A 21,815-nucleotide genomic window follows, 5' to 3' on the forward strand; every position below is an offset into this window, starting at 1 on the left:
CCTCATAAACCACATTTATAGCATAATACCATTGTAATGACCAGTTTGTAACCTAAACAAATGTCCTCGCAAACCACCCAAACCCGCCCACACAGACACACACACACACACACGCACACCCACACACACGCACACCCACACACGCACACAGACTCTAGCTCACTCTAGCTCATTCTGTCTAATGATATTAGTGTAAGTTGAACACATATTGTCATCTACATCAACAGCTGCTTTTGCGTGCATTAGACTGCCGTACTGGATGGGTCAGATTTCATTTTCATGCAAATCAGTGGCATAGGAAATCAAGGACAACTCTCCCTGCATACTATTTGTGACTTATGAAACTATTTATATAGACTGAGTCTGGTAAGCATATTGGACAGCATGTTAATGTAAATTAAACATGAATGAGACTGGAGTCATTATGGAAAATATTTTTCTATGAATTCATAAACCATATATTTATAAAATACAATTTTAGTGAACCTACATGTTCTTCTTTCTCTTTTCCCCTTTTCAGCCCTATTAACACCAAGTCCAAACCTTTGGGCAAGAAAACATAGTGGACAAGACCAACTCAGAAATATTATACTACAATGATCCTTTTTTTGAGTGTGTGTGTGTGTGTGTCTGAGGCTAGGTAGATTTATTAATATATTTAATTTCAAACAAATATTTGAAATGAATCAACAATTTAATCTGCAGATTTGTCAGATAATAATGGAATTTCAGCATTAGACAGCACTGCGAATAGTTTGGGTGTGAAAACACTTGTGTTGTTTAGTCACCCAGTGTTTGAATTGCACAATTACAATTAGGGGGCTTTTAGCTATTTTTAAGCACTTTCTGTATGGCATTTTCTGTTTGAAATAAAATAGTAGTTTATCTCACAAACCAAGTTATGTTTCCCTTGTGTTGTACACATGTACCCATGTGTTTGTTTATGTAAAGTTTTCACAAGTTTATTTTATATGGGATATACCGCACTGTACATTATTGGTCATAATGGAAAGTACAGAAGCAGCTTACCATTGATGTTATTAGCTAATTCTTCAGGCAAACTGGAATTTTGTTTGCAAATATCTTTTTTTTTTCTTCTTTTTTTATTGAGATTTATTTGTTTGTTTGTTTGTTTGTTTGTTTGTTTGTTTTTGCAGCAGGTAAAAATGCGTACCTCAAACTACCTCAGGCAAAATTCTTTTTTTTTTTTTTTTTTTTTTGGTTACTAAAAATATTGGTAATTCTATTGAAATGTTCCTCATGTAACTGAATTATACCAGTTTAGAGCATGTACTTTGTATGTCCCTGCAGCAGTTTGCCTCAATCTCCTTTTGTTGGGGTTTAAGCTTTAATTAGGGAGGTCAACCCCCCAGAATTCACACTTAGCCTTCAGTCAAACCGAAATGGTTTAAATTGGAGGTGGCAGTAGGTTTGGGGTCCTACCTGTTTTAGTGGGAGAATTAATAATGCGAATGGCTGGTCTTGGCCGGCCTTCAAACAGCAGGGCAACAATACGATTAGCTGAGTCATAGTACCACACACCACGGTAATGAAATCAGGAAGCAGCTTCTTTTCATCAGAGGGAGGCCAGAAGTGGAGGGCCAATGCCAGGGAAGAAAACAAGTAGGGAGGAGACTGGAGGACAGGAAGACATGGTTGGAACAACCACACAAACAGGGCGGACAGGGACAGTGAATAAAGCTGCTGAATGTTAAAGAGGCTGCACAGTGCCTTCTCTACTTAGTTCTATCTCCATCTTTCTCTCTCTTTCAGAATCACTCATCTTTTGTCTCTAACTTCTTTAAGTTTTTCTCTGTTTATATAGCAACATTCTCCTTAACAGCATCTGTGCTTGGGGCAGTCTTCAGCTTCTGTAGTGCAGCAAATTAAGCCCATTGGAACACTTTCAAACTATATTGAGCATATGATGAAAGCAAGATTCCAAAGCAACATTTGATTGAAGTACAGTGACGATAAGCTAAAAGATAAATTCATGATCCTCATGAAAAGACTAGCACTGGTTTTGCAAATCAAATACAAAAGAGTTACACTGTTATGGTAACTTTATTGTGAACTGCAACATAATACACAGCGTAGAGAGGGATATACTGAACCTTGCTGATGTAAGAAGCATAAGCAATTCAAATAACAGCTCAATGTTTTCCTCAAAACATTACCAGAATATGTTTATCTAGGATGCCTTAAGTTTCTGTTTTATTTAGAACTAAATGTGAAATATTCCTTGCACTAAGGACACAAACTGAATATGTTAGGAACCAAATCACAATGTGTCCTCACGTTTTTGTGCAGGCAATTGAAGTTTCACAGAGAAAAGGAGACAGACTCATCTATTATATGAAACTCTGTGTGACATGATAACTTTTGTCACAAATCTGCAAGGAAGAAACAGCTAATAATTGTCATAGGGACATAATAAATATTTAAGGTGCATTTTCACAATTCTCCCATGCATTTGCAGGTGTGTCAGAAAGTACATTTTTGACTCTGCTCATTCTATTTAGAGTTGTGTGCTCTCATAGGTCAAGGAGTTGCTCACTGAATAAGTATCTTTGATTAACTAAATGCAAACATCTGATTAAAACATCACTGCTGTATTAGTTTCAATGCAAATGCAACAGCAGAACAATGTTGGATATAGTGACACAAATGTAATGTAATAGACGAACAGTAAAACACACACAAATGTGTACAAAAGGTCATGTGTTAATAGATCAGACACATCAGTTACAGATTAAAACCTTGTCATGTGGGGTCACCTTCTGGCGCCATGACAGCAGAGCATGCGGTGCTCACACAACAACCCCTAAATTATCTCTGGCCCTCATTGGTTCAGTCATGAACCCTGAACAACGATCCATCAGTGCTACCTGATCCACCCTGGCTGCTCCCTAAAAATACCACCACCATCTATTCACATCTATTGCAAATCTCTGTCTCATATGTTTATTTAGATCCATTTATTTAAGTTGATTTTTTCTCTGCACTGATTAATTAGATCAGGTATATATGACTGAGAAGTATGAGACTTTTTCATACTATTTGTAACTAATTTTTAACACAAAGAAATTACACAAATGCAACGGCACTGCAAATATCTACATTTTGAGTTTCTATGAAAGTGATACAGAATCTTAGATAAAGAAATGTTTCTCCCAAAAATGAAAATCCTATCATCATTATGTTGGTTTGACAAAGCCAACATACTGATCTACTATTTAAGCTTCTTCTTCTTCTTCTTCTTCTTCTTCTTCTTCTTCTTCTTCTGAGCCAAAATTTAAACAGTATCTCCTCATAGAGCTTTCAAGCTAAAAACACCAAACTCACCACAGACTATCAGACTGGTCTGACTCGGGTTGCTTTCTCTTTTCTAACTGATCGGACTTCTGGTATTCCCGTATCAGACTTCCGAACAGGACTGATTTTAAATTGACTCCCATTCAAGGTGTGAAAACTTTTCCCTGTAATAACTCCTTTAGAGGATTCAATCTACTTACTATCACTCTACCACTCATACTTTCTATCTATCACTCTCTTTTCTATCTTTCCATCACTCCACTCTTTGTATTCTTTCTTTCACTCCATCACTTTAACACCCTAGCAACTGCATACAACCTAGCAACCATTTAGTGCACCCTAGCAACCACAATCCATTGACTGCCATTCAAAATGGCTTAGATGGATATCTTCAGATCAGAATGTCCTACAGACATGAGAGTTGGCTTGTTTGAATTGGGTGAGCAATCAGTCTTCAAGTATCATCATGGAAACTACTTAGCCATGCACTAGCAACCATTTAGAGCACCCTAGCATCCAAACCCCTTTGACTTCCATTCAAAAAGGCTGCGTGTGATATATTCAGATCAGAATGTCCTACAGACAAGAGAGTTGGCTTGTTTGAATTGGGTGAGCAATCAGTCTTCAAGTATCATCATGGAAACTACGTAGCCACGCCCTAGCAACCATTTAGAGCATTATATGAGTGCTTATATGGGTGTCTCAGGATCAGAATGTCATAAAGACTTAATTGTTTGCTTGTATGACTCAGAACAGCAAGCAGCCTTCTTGGTATCACACTGGCAACTGCCTAGCAACCACATGGGCTTACCCTAGCAACTATGTAACAAATCACATATCTCTGCACCAGAACATCAGAGAGACTTCCGGGTTGACTTATTTCACTCAGGATGGCAAGGAGCCTTGATAAGTATCACCCTGGTACTTAGCAAACAGATGGGGTTACCCTAGCAACCATGTAACAAATCACATATCTCTGCAACAGAACATCGTAGAGAGTTCGGGTTGACTTATTTCACACAGGATGGAAAGGAGGCTTGATAAGTATCACCTTGGTAACTGCCTAGCAACCAGATGGGGTTACCCTAGCAACCAAGTAACAAATTACATATCTCTGCACCAGAAAATCGTAGGGACTTCCGGGATGACTTATTTCACTCAGGATGGAAAGGAGGCTTGATAAGTATCACCTTGGTAACTGCCTAGCAACCATATGGGGTTATACTAGCAACCAAACCCCACTGACTTCCATTTAAAATCGCTTATATAGGTATCTCAGGATCAGAATGTCGTAGAGACTTCATTGTTGGCTTGTATTGGCTTGTATGACTCAGAACAGCAAGCAGCCTTCTTGGTATCACATTGGCAACTGCCTAGCAACCAGATGGGGTTACTCTAGCAACCAAGTAACATATCAAATATCTCTGCACCAGAACATTGTAGAGACTTCCAGGTTGACTTATTTCACTCAGGATGGAAAGGAGCCTTGATAAGTATCACCCTGGTAACTGCTTAGGAACCAGATGGGGTTACCCTAGCAACCAAGTAACAAATCACATATCTCTGCACCAGAACATTGTAGAGACTTCTGGTTTTGTTCATTTGACTCAGGGTAGCAAGGAGCCTTTTGAGTATCACCTTGGTAACTGCCTAGCAACCAGATGTGGTTACCCTAGCAACCAAGTAACAAATCACATACCTGTATCTCTGCACCAGAACATCGTTGAGACTTCCGGGTTGACTTATTTCACTCAGGATGGCAAGGAGCCTTTTGAGTATCACCTTGGTAACTGCCTAGCAACCAAATGGGGTTACCTTAGCAACCAATTTGCCATTCATAAAAACAAGCAAGATGTAGGGTTGCACAGGACTTCTTGCAGCTGGCTGTCTCTCTGTATGATGTTCCTTCTGTCTGTCTGACTGTAAGACCTTCAAACTTCCAACTCTTCCAACTATTTTAAACTTTCACACAAGGCTTTGTCAAGCCAACATAAAGTTTGTCTTCAAACTTTACTATCTAGTTTACTCATGTTATTCCAAACCCGTATGACTTACTTTCATCCATGAAAAACAAAAAGAGATGTTTAATGTTTAACGCCTCAGTCACTATTCAGTTTTATTGCATCTTTGTGCCATACAATGGAAGTGAATGGTGACTGAGGCTAACATTCTGCCTAACATCTCATTTTGCTTTCCATGGATGAAAGTAAATCAAACAAGTTTGGGACAACATGAGGGTGAGTAAATGATGACATAATTTTCATTTTTGAGTGAACTGTCCCTTTAAATGTGCACTAGTAATTACATGTGATCTCTGTAAGGTGGCCAGCATGAATTATGACAATTATGTAGAATAAAATTGATTATACGGAATAAAACAGGTTCCCTATCTGTCACTCACTCAACGTTGTGTTGATGTAGTGACACTAGGGGTCACTCTTGGGAGCCCCAACCACCTCTGATCTTTGAGAAACGGCCAATGGGAATTGGCGAGTGGAATTTGCATGCCCGGACATACGGGTATAAAAGAAGCTGGCTTGCAACCACTCATTCAGATTTTCTTTTCGGAGCCGAGCGGTTGTATTTCACTGAGCTGAATTCCTCCGCTGATCCATTCACCTACAAACTACTGGATTTACGGCGCATTTCAGCGGCTTCTACGCCTCTGCACCGGTGGAGTCCTTTGGTCCTTCTGCCTACGGGTATGAGGCCGCGTCGGTTAGCGCTGGGGGCAATTTGGGGACCTCAATGGGAGCAGCTCCACCGGGAAACCCCCCACGGAACTTCCATTCCCCAGCACACTCGTTAGCCCCGGTCGAGTTCTGGGATGAGACCGCCGGCTCGTCTCAGGGCGAGTTTGCATTCTCATTCGGGGCTTGCGAAGAGGATGAGCTGTCGATCACAGCATCAGAGAGCGGGCTTGTTCAGTCTGACGCTGAGGACTCGGCTGGGCTCCCACCTTCGGGTATGGTTGCCCAGTCGCAGGCCTATGTGGAACTGATGGCCATGCTTGCCCGGGTGGCTGCGAGCGTCGGGCTGGAGTGGAATCCTCCACTCTCCCCTGAACCCTCGCATCTTGATGATTGGTTCCTGGACCCAGAGCACCGCTTACGGCCACGCCCCGCCCCAGTCCTTTTCTTCCCGGAAGTGCATGATGAGCTGACGAGGTCATGGTAGGCACCTTTCACTGCCCGGACCCGATCTTTCAGCTCCCCCGCTCTCACTACCCTCGATGGTGGGGCTGCCAGGGGGTACTCGGCAAATCCATAGGCGGATAAGGCGGTTGTGGTGCACCTGTGCCTGCAGAGCACCGCCACCTGGTGGAACTGCCGAAGACTCCTGTCCAGGGCCTGTAGACTTAAGTCGTCTCTCGCGGCTAAGGCCTACGGTGCCGCTGGACAGGCCACTTCTGCCCTCTTCGCCATGGGTGTCCCCCTGCAGCAACAAGACCGGCTCCACCGCAGCCCGCCCCCTCATGCCCAAGAGGCTGCTGTACCCAAAATTTCAACAAAAGAGCAGTTTCCTTATTCCCTGGGTCACATATCCGGTGTTCACGACCGTTGTTATCATGACCGCTGGCCACCGTTCCTTTATGGCAGGTATGGCGCTACAGGGGCGGCCCCCCCGCCCAGTATGTGTGCTAGTAGGCCCTGTACTGGGGTAGGTGCTCCACATGCGCTGGTTGCCTGTCAGTAACCCCGTGTGATGTATCTTCCACGAGACGGTTTCCCTGCTGGCAAACCCGTGTCTTCCTTGGTCAGAGTCCCCTCTGCCACCGGTCGCCGTGTTTGTAGAGCTTCGTCCCCTCTGGGTACGACCTACCACGGGGGCTTCTCCACATGTGGCACTGCCGACTCAGCTCGGTGAGACCATGTGACGTATTTCCACTCACTACCCTCCCTCCCTTCGGGCAGGGTGTGGATTTTTAACTGTTTGGTGAAGTTGTTTGCCTGCTGTAATGTGTGGGTATGTTTTCTGGTAGGGTTGTTATTATTTAATGAATCAAATGTGTACTGATCACGATGTGTTTATAAGTTTAGTTTTTTTAAAGTTTACTAATATTCATGATTTCTGAGTATTTTATAACATTGCTGCAGTTTTGATAGTCCCAAAGTGTGTGTCACTAAGTATGAGTGTGCCACTGTTTTCTTAGTTTTTTTTTTTTTTTTCCTCATTTCTCAGTCACAGAAATGCACAAGTTGAAAGATTATTATAATAAATAATATAAAAATATAATAAAATATTAATTATTTATTTTTGCCTAATGGTCAAAATATTGCAAGCAAGTGTAAGCCAATAAAGTATGTTTGGAGCAATAAATCAGTGTACTACAGACACTTTCCCTTTTTTTCCTTTAAACAGATCTCCATGAATATATGATCATCTTAAGTTGTATATAATGTATCGATTTCATAGCACAGTAATATACTATATATTAATTTGTTTAGCGTGTAACCAACTCTCTGTTATAACTTTACTTCAAAATAAACTATTAAACATTTTTTAAACGTAATTGCAATATTGCATATTTCTGCAAATTATTTTTGTTCAATAAAGTATTTCATAATTATTAAGTCCTTGTTTTGCTTTTTATGTTACAGTGTTATTGTTTGCAGTGCATAGACCTACTATTGTAATATTACGATTCACTTGCATTCTCCACTGAGGCAGTAGATTGTAAAAATACAATGTCTTCAGTTGAACTCCTATCAGCCATTTTACAAGTTTCACCTCTTAAATTGATGTGTAATACAATACAAACATTAAAGTGTATCGTGAAGTGGATAAACCACTTTAATAATCATATTAAAATATAATTAAGAGTGTTGGCTATCTTCCTCAAAGTAAGTAATATATTGGTTATAAATGTTTAAGCAAATAACATAATATCAACATGAAAACAGCTCGTCATGACTTCGCTCTGCAGGTAAACTCAAGAGTTCTCGCTCAACCATGAGATTCATCTGCCACTGACAAAGTGTTCCACCACAAGTAACTTGCAGTTTTATGCTTCAACCGCTAGAGGGCCAAAAGTTACATGGTGAAGCTTTCAACACTTTCAAAAATGCAATTCGATCCTGTAGGTGAAGAACTTATTTAAGTGGAAATTCCACCTTTAATAAGCATGTTAAGCAAAAACAAACAGAAACACATGATAACATCCTCAAAAACAAATAATTAAATCTGATTTAATCTTATTTGCACCTCTGTGAAAGTTGTAAATTAAGGTGTTTGTAGGACTATTGACGATAAAGCCAACAATGCTCTGCAGGATTTTCATTGTCCATTTAAAGAAAATGTTAAAACTAGCTATTACCAACCTAAAGAACTTAAAGTCAAAGTGAGGTTCTCCTAAAATCTTCCCTTCTGTGGAACTGTGCTTAGATGCATGTAATGCGGCGTGATACTTCATAAAAATGGCAAATTATTCCCCCATTATTCCATCCTCAGGTGTGAAAGATTCACTGACTGTTATTGCCATTTACTCTCCAATGAGATAGAGAAAGGTCCTGCAGATGTGTCTTGTAAAGCTACGATTGTTCTATTCTAAGAAGTCTGTTCAGTTAAACTACTCTGATTTCCCTGGAGTTCTCTCCTCTCTTTAAAACACATCATTAACATGGGCTTATATCTCTCGAAGAATGACCGTTTGATGCATATTGCACACAAAAATGGCAAGCACTTTCTCGAACTGACAAGCTTTAATCTGATTGGTTGGCTTTATGTAACCACTACTGTATGAGTTAGGGTACACAGGTTTTGTCAGTCTGCCTGGACATTGTCATGTTTACAAGGTACCGATAAGCACTTTTGAGTAGGAACTAGTCTTGATTTCTCAAAGTTTGTGAGGCTCGTCACTTCGAACACTGAAAAAATTATAATTTTCTTAATTAGTATTTTTTTTTCTTGCTTTTTAGTAAAAATATCAAAATATTCTTAAAACAAGATATATTTACTTTACCAGCAAAATGACAAGATATTAAGTATTGTTTTCAGAGAAATCTGACAAAATTTATTCAACTTTATACTTAAAATAAGACAAACAAATCTGCCAATGGGGTTAGAAAAATAAACTTGTTTTCCATTTAAAATAAGTTTATTTTTCTAACCCCTTGGTATATATATATATATATATATATATATATATATATATATATATATATATATATATATATATATATATATTTCTTGTTTTAAGTAGGGATGTGCAAGACTAGTCGACAAGTCGACTAAACGGTTCTGTTGCTGCTAATCAACACTGGAATTACTAGTCGGTTAATATTTTTCCCCATTAAATTGTTCAACATTTTTACACATTTACGTTTGGCTTTATATTTTTACAGAGGCTGCAAATTACTGTCATATTAATGTTACACATTTTAAATATAATTAATAATAAAATATTATTTAAAAAAGAGGATATCTGGAGCAGATACAAAGTTTCATTTCACCTCAGGCTGCGCGTGCTTCTTCCCTCTCTAACTCGCGGCGCACGCAGGAAAATGTCCTCTCACGAGACAAGAAAACTTAGCAAAGTAGCTATGAAATCACTTCGGTGGTGGTGCATGAAGCAGATTTCCGAAACGTTGGCTTGAAAGTCGTATGTTTTCACATTTGAGTCCTCTTTAAATCTGTGTGTGCTTGTATGTTATTTATCCACTGTGCAGGCTTTTTCAAGCACAGGATAGCAGCCTTAGGTGAGTCAAGTCCCGACTTTCACCAGACCATGTCGACGTGTTAATTTTGGTCATCAAAAAATATATGCTTTTGAGTAAGTAGCCTAGAAAATGACAGTTTTAGGCAATTTTTTTTTTTTTATCTGCTGATTAAGAAGGCTATTTTCAATGAGGTGCCAACTGCTTAATGGGTTAAACTATCTTTTATTCTGATTGCACGTCATGTTTAAAATATATTAGGTTTATTGCAGGCTACATCACAGGTCTATTTTTTCTTATAGTCATGTTCTATTTTTATTGTACAAAGATCATAATGCAAGGTGAGCACATCGCAGATAAATGCCCCTTTTCAGCTGAATTTAGCCTCAGATTTGGAATTTATTAAGTATTTTAAATGGGTCGCATAAACACGTTTTTTTTTTTTTTTTTTTACTGTTTTCTGAAGGTTGGTTTTTTTTTTAGACTAGCTGTCTAATCGACTCCAAAATTTTCGTTTAAACGTCAGTGAAATTAGTCGTTCCGCACATCCCCAGTTTTAAGAATAAACCTCACTAAATTTAGTTAGATTTCTCTGAAAACAAGACAAAATATCTTATGCCATTTTGCTTGTCAAGTAAATATCTTGTTTTAGGAATGTTTAGATATTTTTACTGGAAAACAAGACAAAAATAATAATTAAGAAAATTATTTATAAATAAATAAATGATATTATTTTCTTAACTTAGTATTTTTGTCTTGTTTTACAGTAAAAATATCTAAGCATTCCTAAAACAAGATAAATTCCATTGGAAAAATTGCATTAAATATATTGTTTTCAGAGAAATCTAACTAAATTTAATGAGGCTTATGCTTCCTTAGAAGCATAAGCTTCTAAGGAAGCTTCTTCCTTTTAAGAATGTTTAGATATACACTGGCAGCCAAAAGTTTGGAATAATTTTTTGCTGTTTTTGATTTTGTTGATCACTGATTTTACTTTTTCGGAAGGACATTGGTACTTTAACTCACCAAAGTGGCATTCAACTGATCACAAAGTATAGTCAGAACATTACTGATGTAAAAAACAGCACCATCACTATTTGAAAAAAAAAAAAGTCATTTTTGATCAAATCTAGACAGGCCCCATTTCCAGCAGTCATCACTCCAACACCTTATCCTTGAGTAATCACACTAAATTGCTAATTTGGTACTAGAAAATCACTAGCTATTATATCAAACACAGTTGAAAGCTATTTGGTTTGTTAAATGAAGCTTAACATTGTCTTTGTGTATGTTTTTGAGTTGCCACAGTATGCAATAAACTGGCATGTCTTAAGGTCAATATTAGGTCAAAAATGGCAAAAAAGAAACAGCTTTCTCTAGAAACTCGTCAGTCAATCATTGTTTTGTATGAAGATTGCATACAAAGGTGTACACTACAGTCTTCAAAGACAAAGGACAACTGGCTCTAACAAGGACAGAAAGAGATGTGGAAGGCCAGATGTACAACTAAACAAGAGGATAAGTACATCAGAGTCTCTAGTTTGAGAAATAGATACCTCACATGTCCTCAGCTGACAGCTTCATTGAATTCTACCCGCTCAACACCAGTTTCATGTACAACAGTAAAGATAAGACTCAGGGGTGCAGGCCTTATGGGAAGAATTGCAAAGAAAAAGACACTTTTGAAACAGAAAAACAAAAAGAAAAGGTTAGAGGGGGCAAAGGAACACAGACATTGGACAACAGATAATTGGAAAAGAGTGTTATGGATCTTAATGGAAAACAAGACAAAATTACAAATTAAGAAAACAATGTTTTGAAGTGTTTTCAGCAGGCTATAGCTTTTGTGTTCTACTGAGGTTTCTGTTGATGATGAATTTAGCTTTTGTTCTACTATTGATGGGGGGGGGGGAATGACATCAACAAGAAGCAACAAAATTTCTCCAAAGTAATGAACATTACAAAATAGCAAAACAAATGTCTTCAAGTTGAAACAAACAGAAACCAGGAGGACTTGTATTTGTGGTTCAGACACATGCTTCAAAGGATCATAGGTAGTGACAAGACACAATTCCCCATGCCTCCCTGATCTCAAACCACTCTGCATTCCCTGACTCACCCCCGACTTCTCATCGAAGATCTTGATCCCTCCAAAGGACACGGTGAGAAAAACTTTCTGTTTGTGTTCTCCTTTAGACCGCGCAGAGGCTGCGATTCCCTGCAGAGAAGGAGATAAAACCCAAAACATGAGAAAAGAAGGAAAACAGGAAAAATAAAACAGAAATCGAAGAGGGAAAGGCAGATTTTGCTACTTGCTGCAGGCCTTGGGGAGTATTAGCTATTTTGTAAAGAAATTGATTAATTTTCTATCTGTCTTTCAATGCTTCGGGTTGGGAGGATCTGGTATGCGCTAGTTTGGAGGGACTGTAACTTTGAGGAGGTTTGCGTTTGTGGCAGCATTTACACTTCAAGGGCTAATGCACAGATCCACTATTTCAACAGGTGTTTGTTTTTTTACCTGTTTAAATTCACTTAACACATAACCAACTCTGTTTACATTGATACCCTGTGAGGACCAAAGGAGTTAGGTCAATAGTGAATGGCTTGGAAATGTGCATGTTCTTGTGGTTCCATCAGCTAATCAGTACTGCTATGATGTAATTTTCCTGTGGCTAACATACAGCTTTCTCTGGATATTATAGACCTCCTTGGAAAAGATGCTCTCGGCCATGATGTGCCATGTATAATATCAAAGCAAGGCTGTCAAATAGTATGTGCACTATTCCTATTTCAAAACATTACTTAAGGTAATGTCGCTTTATTTATAAAGTTTTTAAGCAAAAAAACATCACAAAAGCAAACCGAACTGTGAGGGATTTCAACATTTCTTATGTAGCCAAGTGGAGAAATTTCATGTAATTTAACTCGTCATAAATTGGACGCGGTCCCTTTAAGGCCAGAGTGACATCGGAGTTTGGCAACGCCCACTTTCCGGCACACACTCGTACTGGTTAGAACGAGAGAGCGTGGCTGTGCCTCATTTGGAAGGATGCGTCCTGCGGAGGTCGCATTTGTCGGCCGCATTTGTCGGCCGCATTTGTCGGCCGCATACGTCTTCGAGACTGTCTCGTTTCAGAAAAGCGAGTAGGACACTTCGAATGCAGCCTTCGAATGCGACCTTCTTTCACGGGAATTCGGAGGATGCATGAGGTGTATCCTTCGTGGGCACTCACAACCCACAATTCTTTGCTTCAATGGAAATGTCTAAAAAATGATGCCAATTTGCACATAAATATGATGTTCAAATGCAAGGAATGTTAATTCCCAAGTTGAAGTACCTCAGTAGATGGGTGCAGAGTATATAATATGTATAATTATATTAATATATAATTAAAATAAAGTATTAGACTAAAAGTACACCTGTAAAATCTATTTTATTTTCTCTTTACATCATTATAACTCTGCTAAAATGTATCCCATTGTGGCAGTGAGGGCGTGGTCAAGCATCTCTCCGGAGAGAGAGAAAGCGGTAAGGGCGCTTACACCTGAGTTAAATTATGTCTAACACCTGTCTCTAATTTCAGTGAGCACGGGGAGAGCGGCATAAAAGAGCCACACCGCCAGTAGACAAGAGAGAGAGATTGGCACAAGAAAGGCCATGGTGGAATATGTTGTTATGTAGATAATGTAATGAAGTGGGACTATCTAAATAACTATTTGTTTGTGAAACTGTGGAGTGTGTGGAACTGTAGGCTACAGGGTGCTCAATTAAATGCCTACCTCAACCAGGAAACCTTGCTTCTTGCCTACTTCTCAGTGGAAGGGTGACACTTCCCTTCCAGAGGAACTTTATCTTCTCACACAAAGCGCTTGCACTTGTTAAAGAGTGGCGTGCTGTCATAGCAACCATGTAGCGTTCCGTTTCCGTTTGTCCTACGAAGGCCGTCTTGTTTAAAGGAGGACACTCGGTATACTGCAGCCTTCAAAGGACGCATCCTACCTAGCATGCAGCCTTCCAAACGAGACACGGCCCATATGTTGCACAAGTGAGCTCCCGGTGTTCATCGGTTGAGAATTCTTTGGGTAAATATCAAATTTTACACAAAATGCTCAATTGCATTAAATGTGTTCAGAAGAGTTGACTGTTAAAACTGAGTGTTTGTTATGGATCATTTTTGAAGGATGCATATGGGTTGCATGTGTGGAGTTTGACCACATTCTGTGCACATGTGAGAACTGGGTATGTAAATTGATAATCAAATGTTTGTTTATAGCCCAGAGTGTTTTCCAGTTTAGTGAACAGCTGTAATACGTGTTATATGAGAACATATGTAATGAGAATTCTATTGATTTAAACTGCAATACATGTCCTTAAAGCCTGGTTAAAACAAAGCAAAATGCTTTTATTGAAGTATGTGTTACATGCATAAATACTGTAAGCAGGTACTTGAATGTATAAAATGCTGTGGATGATATAAACATGTATTAAAATTATGTATGCTGAAGCATAGGGGTAGGCTGATGCTCCGTTTGGTTTTTGTTTTTTGACAGTTTTTCATTGTACCTTATTTCATTTCTGTTCTTTAAATTTACCATTTTTCAAATAAGTATGTGAATGTGTTTTCATTCAAAACCTGTTCTCCCTATGGCCAGTCCACCCCTGCAGCGTCAGAAGAAAACCCCCAAAATGTGTCCAGTGTGGCTATTTGCAGCCCACCAGCTACACTAAAATAAACAATATTCATTATTAAAGGAATGGTTCACCCAAAAAGGAAAATTCACTCATTTATTTGCTCTCTTGCCATCCTAGATGTGTGTGGGGGTTTTTTTTTTTTTTTTTTTTAAAAAGAATCTCACCTCTGTAGGTCCATACAATGCAAGTGAATTCTTACCAAAACTTTGAAGCTCCAAAAAGTGCATAAATGCAGCATAACAATCCAGTGGTTAAATCCATGTCTTCTGAAGCGATCCAATCGGTTTTGGGTGAGAACTAGACCAAAATATAATTCCTTTTTCACTATAAATCATGATTCAAGCTCAATTACACTTCCTAGTGCCATCTAGTGCTCTGCTCAAGGTGCAAGGAAGTGTAATCAAGCTTTAAATCATGATTGTGCCAAAAGACTGCACTGGCAAGATGTACAGTGAAAAAGGAGTTATATTTTCTGTTCTCATCCAAAATAAATTAGATTACTTCAGTAGACATGGATTAAAGTCATATGGATTACTTTAATGCTGCCTTTATGTGCTTATCAGAGCTTCAAAGTTTGGTCACCATTCACTTTCATTGTATGGACCTACAGGGCTGAAATATTCTTAAAATCTCTGTGTTCTGCAGAAGACAGACATTCAAATCTGGGATGGCATGAGGATGAGAAAATGAAAGAATTTTTATTTTGGGGTGAACTATTTCTTTAAGCAGACCTAGCCTATCTGTTGCGTATGAATTTTGATATTATGAATTAAGAGGAGAATCAGACACAAGTGTTTAGATGGATTGTATAGCTAGATCTGTATATGGATTTAGAGCTACATCTGAAAGTAGCCCACATCGGATTGTAAAAGGAAGCAAAAAAAAAAATCTGATATATAAGTTTTTGCTGTTTACATGCAACAATATTCGATCTGTGCCAGATATCAGGGGCGGGGTGGGATTGGTTGAGAGTGTAAATGCAGACTATGTCCCTGCTGAAAACAGACCTTAAACCAGCCTATGCTGGATTTCTGGTCTAAACTGGTCTCCCACACTGGTCTGTTTTATAGGGCTTTTGAGCTGGTCAGGATGGGATACCAGCTTAAACCAGGGTGGTTTAAGCTGTATTTTTAGCAGGGATCTCTCTGTGTGTAAGAGAAAGGCAAACAGAGAAGAAGAGAGAGAACCCATTTTTTCTTGAACATAGCATAAGGCAATGAATTAGCTTTCAGCCAGAGAATGAAATGCTGACTGTCCACTTTTACAGTCAACCCTCAAAAGCACCACAGCCTAAAGTGGTGAAACAGCCTTTGAAGACTTTTGTAGTCTAAGGGTCGCTACCTTTTTGATGATTACCTTTGTCAACCAATCAGACAAGCCTGTTTCTTGATCTTCATTTCAAGAATGCAGAGGAAAACACATGCCAGTTGTATGATGTATGTTTGCACACCATTATGCCCATCCACATGTGCTTGTGGGTTGATGAATGAGCCGTGGCTGGGAGATCACTCTGCAAAGAGCACAAGCTCTGACATTTCAAAGCAGGAGGGTGTGAATTAGTGGTGCTGGAGTGAAGAAGAGACTGACATGAAATATAAGAGGATAATTTTTGTTTCTTGCCAGCCAGTGAGCCAGGGGAAGGCAAAGGCAAGAGAAAATATGTCGTTTTTCTGTAGGAGAAATTGGACTGACGGTGGATCATTATTATTATATATATATATATTTTTTTTTTTTCATGACTTACATTTTGGTCTGTTCATCACACAAAGCTATCATTTGGCTCTTATATGATTTGGACTACTTTAAAGATACTTTTATGTTTTTTGTTTTTGCATCTTTCTTGAAGTTTTGCATGCTTTTAAAATTAAATGTAGCTGCACAAAAACAAACAAACAAACAAACATCAATTCTTCAGAATTTCCCCTTTTGTGTTACGCAGCAGAAAGAAAGTAATACTGGTTTAGAATGGCATGATGGTGAGTAAATAATGAAAAAGTAAGTTTATTTAGCATGGGCTAATTATCAAGGGAGACAGGGGATTATCCTAACAGACACTGCTCAAAACTTTAGTTTGAAACTCCCCTTACAAACAGTGTGATAAGCGGAGAGATAGAAAGAGAGAGGAATAAGAGATTAAAAATGATAACACAGGGTCGTTTGCTAAGGAGTGGAGGACTGTGGGAATATGAGTATGGATTATGTGTCTGGGTGAGTGAGGGGTAAACAGCTTTGATCAATAACAGTCTGGATGTTCTAATCAAACCAACATGCAAATCAGATGGTGAAATCACCAGCTCTCTCAAACACACAGAGAAGTAAATAATCAAACGAAACTGATGAATGGTGAGAAAAGGGGGTTGATTTACAAAAACGAAAAAAAAAAAAAAAAAAAAGAAAACAGATTTTCGGAGAGAGCAATGCACAGAGGCAGAAGTGTAATAGCTTGCATTTACATTTTATAACACACATACAGCACTCTGACCCCTGGTGTTCACAGGGCTCATTACCTAATATGATGGATGTGGCTTATCAACCTACTGAAGTAAGAGGCCTATATGCAATATATACATACACACATACACACATACACACACACACACACACACACACATATATATATATATATATATATATATATATATATATATATATATATATATATATATATATAATACATACATACATACATACAACCACAGAGGGTCGATGTTTGGCTGGTTAACTTCAGCAGTACCTTTCTGTAGTAGATGGCGTAACTACACCATTATGGGGGCAAAAATCATGTTTCTGTGTTGATGGCCATTTAAAAGTAGCCATGCATTCTGACAGATTAAATCTTTTTACAAGCAACATATTAATTGAACAAATTTCATGATATTATATGTTTCACCAGTTGCCAATTTTTGTAGGGCTCATGTAGCAATGTAAATTGACATACTGTATGTTTTACCTTGTCTTCTGCAAGGAGTTAATATAGAGTGATTAGTCACATGACATTTACAGCTCAGGTGATTGGCTCAAAAATAATAATACGAATTCCGATATCAGTACCCATGAAGCAAAGATGGCATCATCCCTGTTGTGCTGCATGAATCTGCTGAGCAAATGCCATTGAGAGGAAAGTGAATGCTAATACCGTAGATAGCTCTCTCCACGTGTATTACACCTCCTCAACATCTACACATATCTGCAAATTAATTCTCTAAAGACCATGTCCAAACCAGGTGCAAAGTGACAAGTTTCCAGTAACAAGTCATTTGTCTGTTTACACTAAAAGGGTAAATGTGACCCAAGTCTCTTTCAAGGCAAGCCAGTACACTTGGCGTCCATCTTTGGAATGCTTCTGTGCAGCTTCTATGTAAACAAGTGGCATAATACAGCTACTCTCCTCTTGAATAGGGAAAGATTGAAATCTCCAAAATGGCTGGTCAAGATTACGATCAAATAACATATTTAAAATCTGTAGTAAAATATGACAACAATGGTATCATAAATTGTGCTTCTTTAGCTCAGATCACACTAAAAAACACTATTTGTCAGGCTGGTTTAGCTAATAGGCATGCACATTCTCAAGTTAATTAACAGGCAATGTCTGTATCTGAAAGGTGATTGGATCTTTTAGATGTAAGGCGGGACTTCCTTTTCTACATCTGTTGGCTGTTCCAGTTTTTCCCATTCATTTTAATACCAGCAGTCCATCTCTGCTAAACTGTCTCTGATGCAGCTGATCACAGCCAATCAGAACATTTAACATTATGGACCAATAAGATTTCACTGTGGGCGGGGCTACCTAATGCAATGCCACAGAAATACAAGCCAAGCTACCAAAACAAATTTCCTAGTGCTTACTGCTTGTCACAAAAACAATTCTAAAAGCTTTATCATTTGTTACTTTGTCACTTTACATCTGTTTACGACACTGTGTTAAGCTCCATTTTCACTGTCTCCGACATTCACGTACAACTGTCGTATTTCTCCCCCTAGTGGCAGTTGTGAAAACTGTCAATTTGCATGCATTGTATTTTATTCAATGTAACTGAGAAGGTTTGCTATCAAACCTCAGAATGACATTACTGTGTGTGATTATGTTGAGCAAATGGATTAATTCAATTAAATGTATTATTAATATTCACTCAGTGCTTAATATTATCATTATTTTTTTTATCATTATTTACTATTAATACTGTATTGTTTATTATTATGATAATTAACAACAACAACAACAAAAACAACAACAATTTACCAAATAGGTAATAGAAATTCATAAATGATATTAAATATGAAAGTTTGCGTTTGCGGAAATAAATGATACATATAATTTTAATCATACATGTACTATAATTACAAAAGCCTTTTGTAATATATTTGCAACGTAAATGATTATTTCTGACGTCTACATTTATAATCTTCCAATAAACAGAAGTAGCAGGCGTTTAGAATAAAGTTTAGGACAAAATCTACTGATAATATTTCTCACTTAGTGCTCAGTTTTGAATGAATACATTACATCCAGTCGGGTGGTTGCATACAGTTAAGTCGCACAAATTGAAATGTTTCAACGCAGCCAAAGTTTAAATAGGATCCGAAAATTATGCATCCGCAGACAGCGCCCGTCCCACTCTCCATTGGAAATGACTGACTTCTGGCGGTTTAACACTCTTGCCAGGCAGAGAGAAGCCGGTTATCTACTAGCCAAATGCGTGTGCGGGTATATTTGTGAGGGGGTCGCGTGTGTGTGTGGTTAGTAAGAGAGAGAAAGAATAAAGTGGTGGCACTGAAGCTGGTTTCGCGATCATGGGAGAGACAGCAGCTGTTAGTTTATCACTCAGAGACCCAGTGAACGGCTCGTAAACCGTCCCGCGGTCTTTGGTTCTTTAATGGATAAACTCAGTGTGCCGATCCCACCCGCAATGGCGGAAATACACAACAGTCCAACGTGGTTGTGTATTTCCGCCATCGAGGGTGAGATCGCAAAAGAGATCACAGCAAAATCTAATTCGTGATAACAGTACGTTACAGTAATACCTTAAGTATTTTTAGCAGCAATGAGTGGGCTCGGCGGTCTGTAAACTGTACAAGCAATAACCTTGATACACAAGAATAACACACTATAATATTCTATCTCTGCCCAGACGTAAACCTCTTACTTGAATCGTGTGAGGACGCAGGTAGAATGTGTGTTCATCCGTCCTTTAACTCCAACTCGGTTCCTCGAGACTCAGGTGATGATGGGAGGCTGTTTCCTCGCTCTGTAGAAGAGGGAAGAGAAATCTTCTTTCTTCACTTCTGCAGGCAAACGGATGAAGATGCGGATTGCTCAGCTGTCTCCTTCGGATCCGTTAGAGTGTTCGGTGGAACACAGAGTAATCTCAACTCATGGAGATGGAGATTGTATAGCCACAGTTTCAAGTTGTACGTTACTTCCTTGTGCAACGAGGCTACACCTGAGAGCAGCGATGAGCTGCGTCTACGTACGGCACGCAAAGTTGCTGGAAGCGATGCCCAGAAGGATTTCAGAGGTATTTCTACTCCCGATGACGTCATGTTTGAGGGGCATTCTGTCGTGCACCTCATTCAATAGGAGTTGAGAGTTCGATCCTTTGGAATTTCACACACAGGTGTAAAGTGAGCAAGGCTTCATGGGATTTGTAGTCTGTTTTGGACTCCCTTTGTTTGATTTTAGCACGGTTGTTATCAGTAAGATTTTATGACTGTGTGTGTAGGCCTCAGTTAGGCTTTATGACTCTGTGCAGGCCTGCCTTTGTCTTATATCTGAATACATGAGGCCCAACATATATATATATGTACAGGTGCATCTCAATAAATTAGAATGTCATGGAAAAGTTCATTTATTTCAGTAATTCAACTCAAATTGTGAAACTCGTGTATTAAATAAATTCAATGCACACAGACTGAAGTAGTTTAAGTCTTTGGTTCTTTTAATTGTGATGATTTTGGCTCACATTTAACAAAAACCCACCAATTCACTATCTCAAAAATTTAGAATACATCATAAGACCAAAAAAAAAAAACATTTTTAGTGAATTGTTGGCCATCTGGAAAGTATGTTCATTTACTGTATATGTACTCAATACTTGGTAGGGGCTCCTTTTGCTTGAATTACTGCCTCAATTCAGCGTGTCATGGAGGTGATCAGTTTGTGGCACTGCTGAGGTGGTATGGAAGCCAAGGTTTCTTTGACAGTGGCCTTCAGCTCATCTGCATTTTTGGTCTCTTGTTTCTCATTTTCCTCTTGACAATACCCAATAGATTCTCTATGGGGTTCAGGTCTGGTGAGTTTGCTGGCCAGTCAAGCACACCAACACCATGGTCATTTAACCAACTTTTGGTGCTTTTAGCAGTGTGGGCAGGTGCCAAATCCTGCTGGAAAATGAAATCAGCATCTTTAAAAAGCTGGTCAGCAGAAGGAAGCATGAAGTGCTCCAAAATTTCTTGGTAAACAGATGCAGTGACTTTGGTTTTCAAAAAACACAATGGACCAACACCAGCAGATGACATTGCACCCCAAATCATCACAGACTGTGGAAACTTAACACTGGACTTTAAGCAACTTGGGCTATGAGCTTCTCCACCCTTCCTCCAGACTCTAGGACCTTGGTTTCCAAATGAAATACAAAACTTGCTCTCATCTGAAAAGAGGACTTTGGAACACTGGGCAACAGTCCAGTTCTTCTTCTCCTTAGCCCAGGTAAGACACCTCTGACGTTGTCTGTGGTTCAGGAGTGGCTTAACAAGAGGAATACGACAACTGTAGCCAAATTCCTTGACACGTCTGTGTGTGGTGGCTCTTGATGCCTTGACCCCAGCCTCAGTCCATTCCTTGTGAAGTTCACCCAAATTCTTGAATCGATTTTGCTTGACAATCCTCATAAGGCTGCGGTTCTCTCGGTTGGTTGTGCATCTTTTTCTTCCACACTTTTTCCTTCCACTCAACTTTCTGTTAACATGCTTGGATACAGCACTCTGTGAACAGCCAGCTTCTTTGGCAATGAATGTTTGTGGCTTACCCTCCTTGTGAAGGGTGTCAATGATTGTCTTCTGGACAACTGTCAGATCAGCAGTCTTCCCCATGATTGTGTAGCCTAGTGAACCAAACTGAGAGACCATTTTGAAGGCTCAGGAAACCTTTG

General features: G+C 39.0%; 1 protein-coding gene across 3 annotated transcripts in view; it reads right to left on the reverse strand.

The window, feature by feature from the left end:
* LOC127415930 (disabled homolog 1-like) overlaps window positions 1–21,815 on the reverse strand; it is a 296,379-nt gene that overhangs the window by 78,847 nt on the left and 195,717 nt on the right. For all 3 annotated transcript variants that reach the window (XM_051654946.1, XM_051654944.1, XM_051654945.1), the window contains exon 4: window positions 12,091–12,189. In XM_051654946.1, coding sequence (XP_051510906.1) covers window positions 12,091–12,189 — 99 coding nt within the window. The remainder of the gene's footprint in view (window positions 1–12,090; window positions 12,190–21,815) is intronic.

Source organism: Myxocyprinus asiaticus, chromosome 25 (assembly GCF_019703515.2).
Source record: "Myxocyprinus asiaticus isolate MX2 ecotype Aquarium Trade chromosome 25, UBuf_Myxa_2, whole genome shotgun sequence".
Lineage (NCBI taxonomy): Eukaryota > Metazoa > Chordata > Actinopteri > Cypriniformes > Catostomidae > Myxocyprinus > Myxocyprinus asiaticus.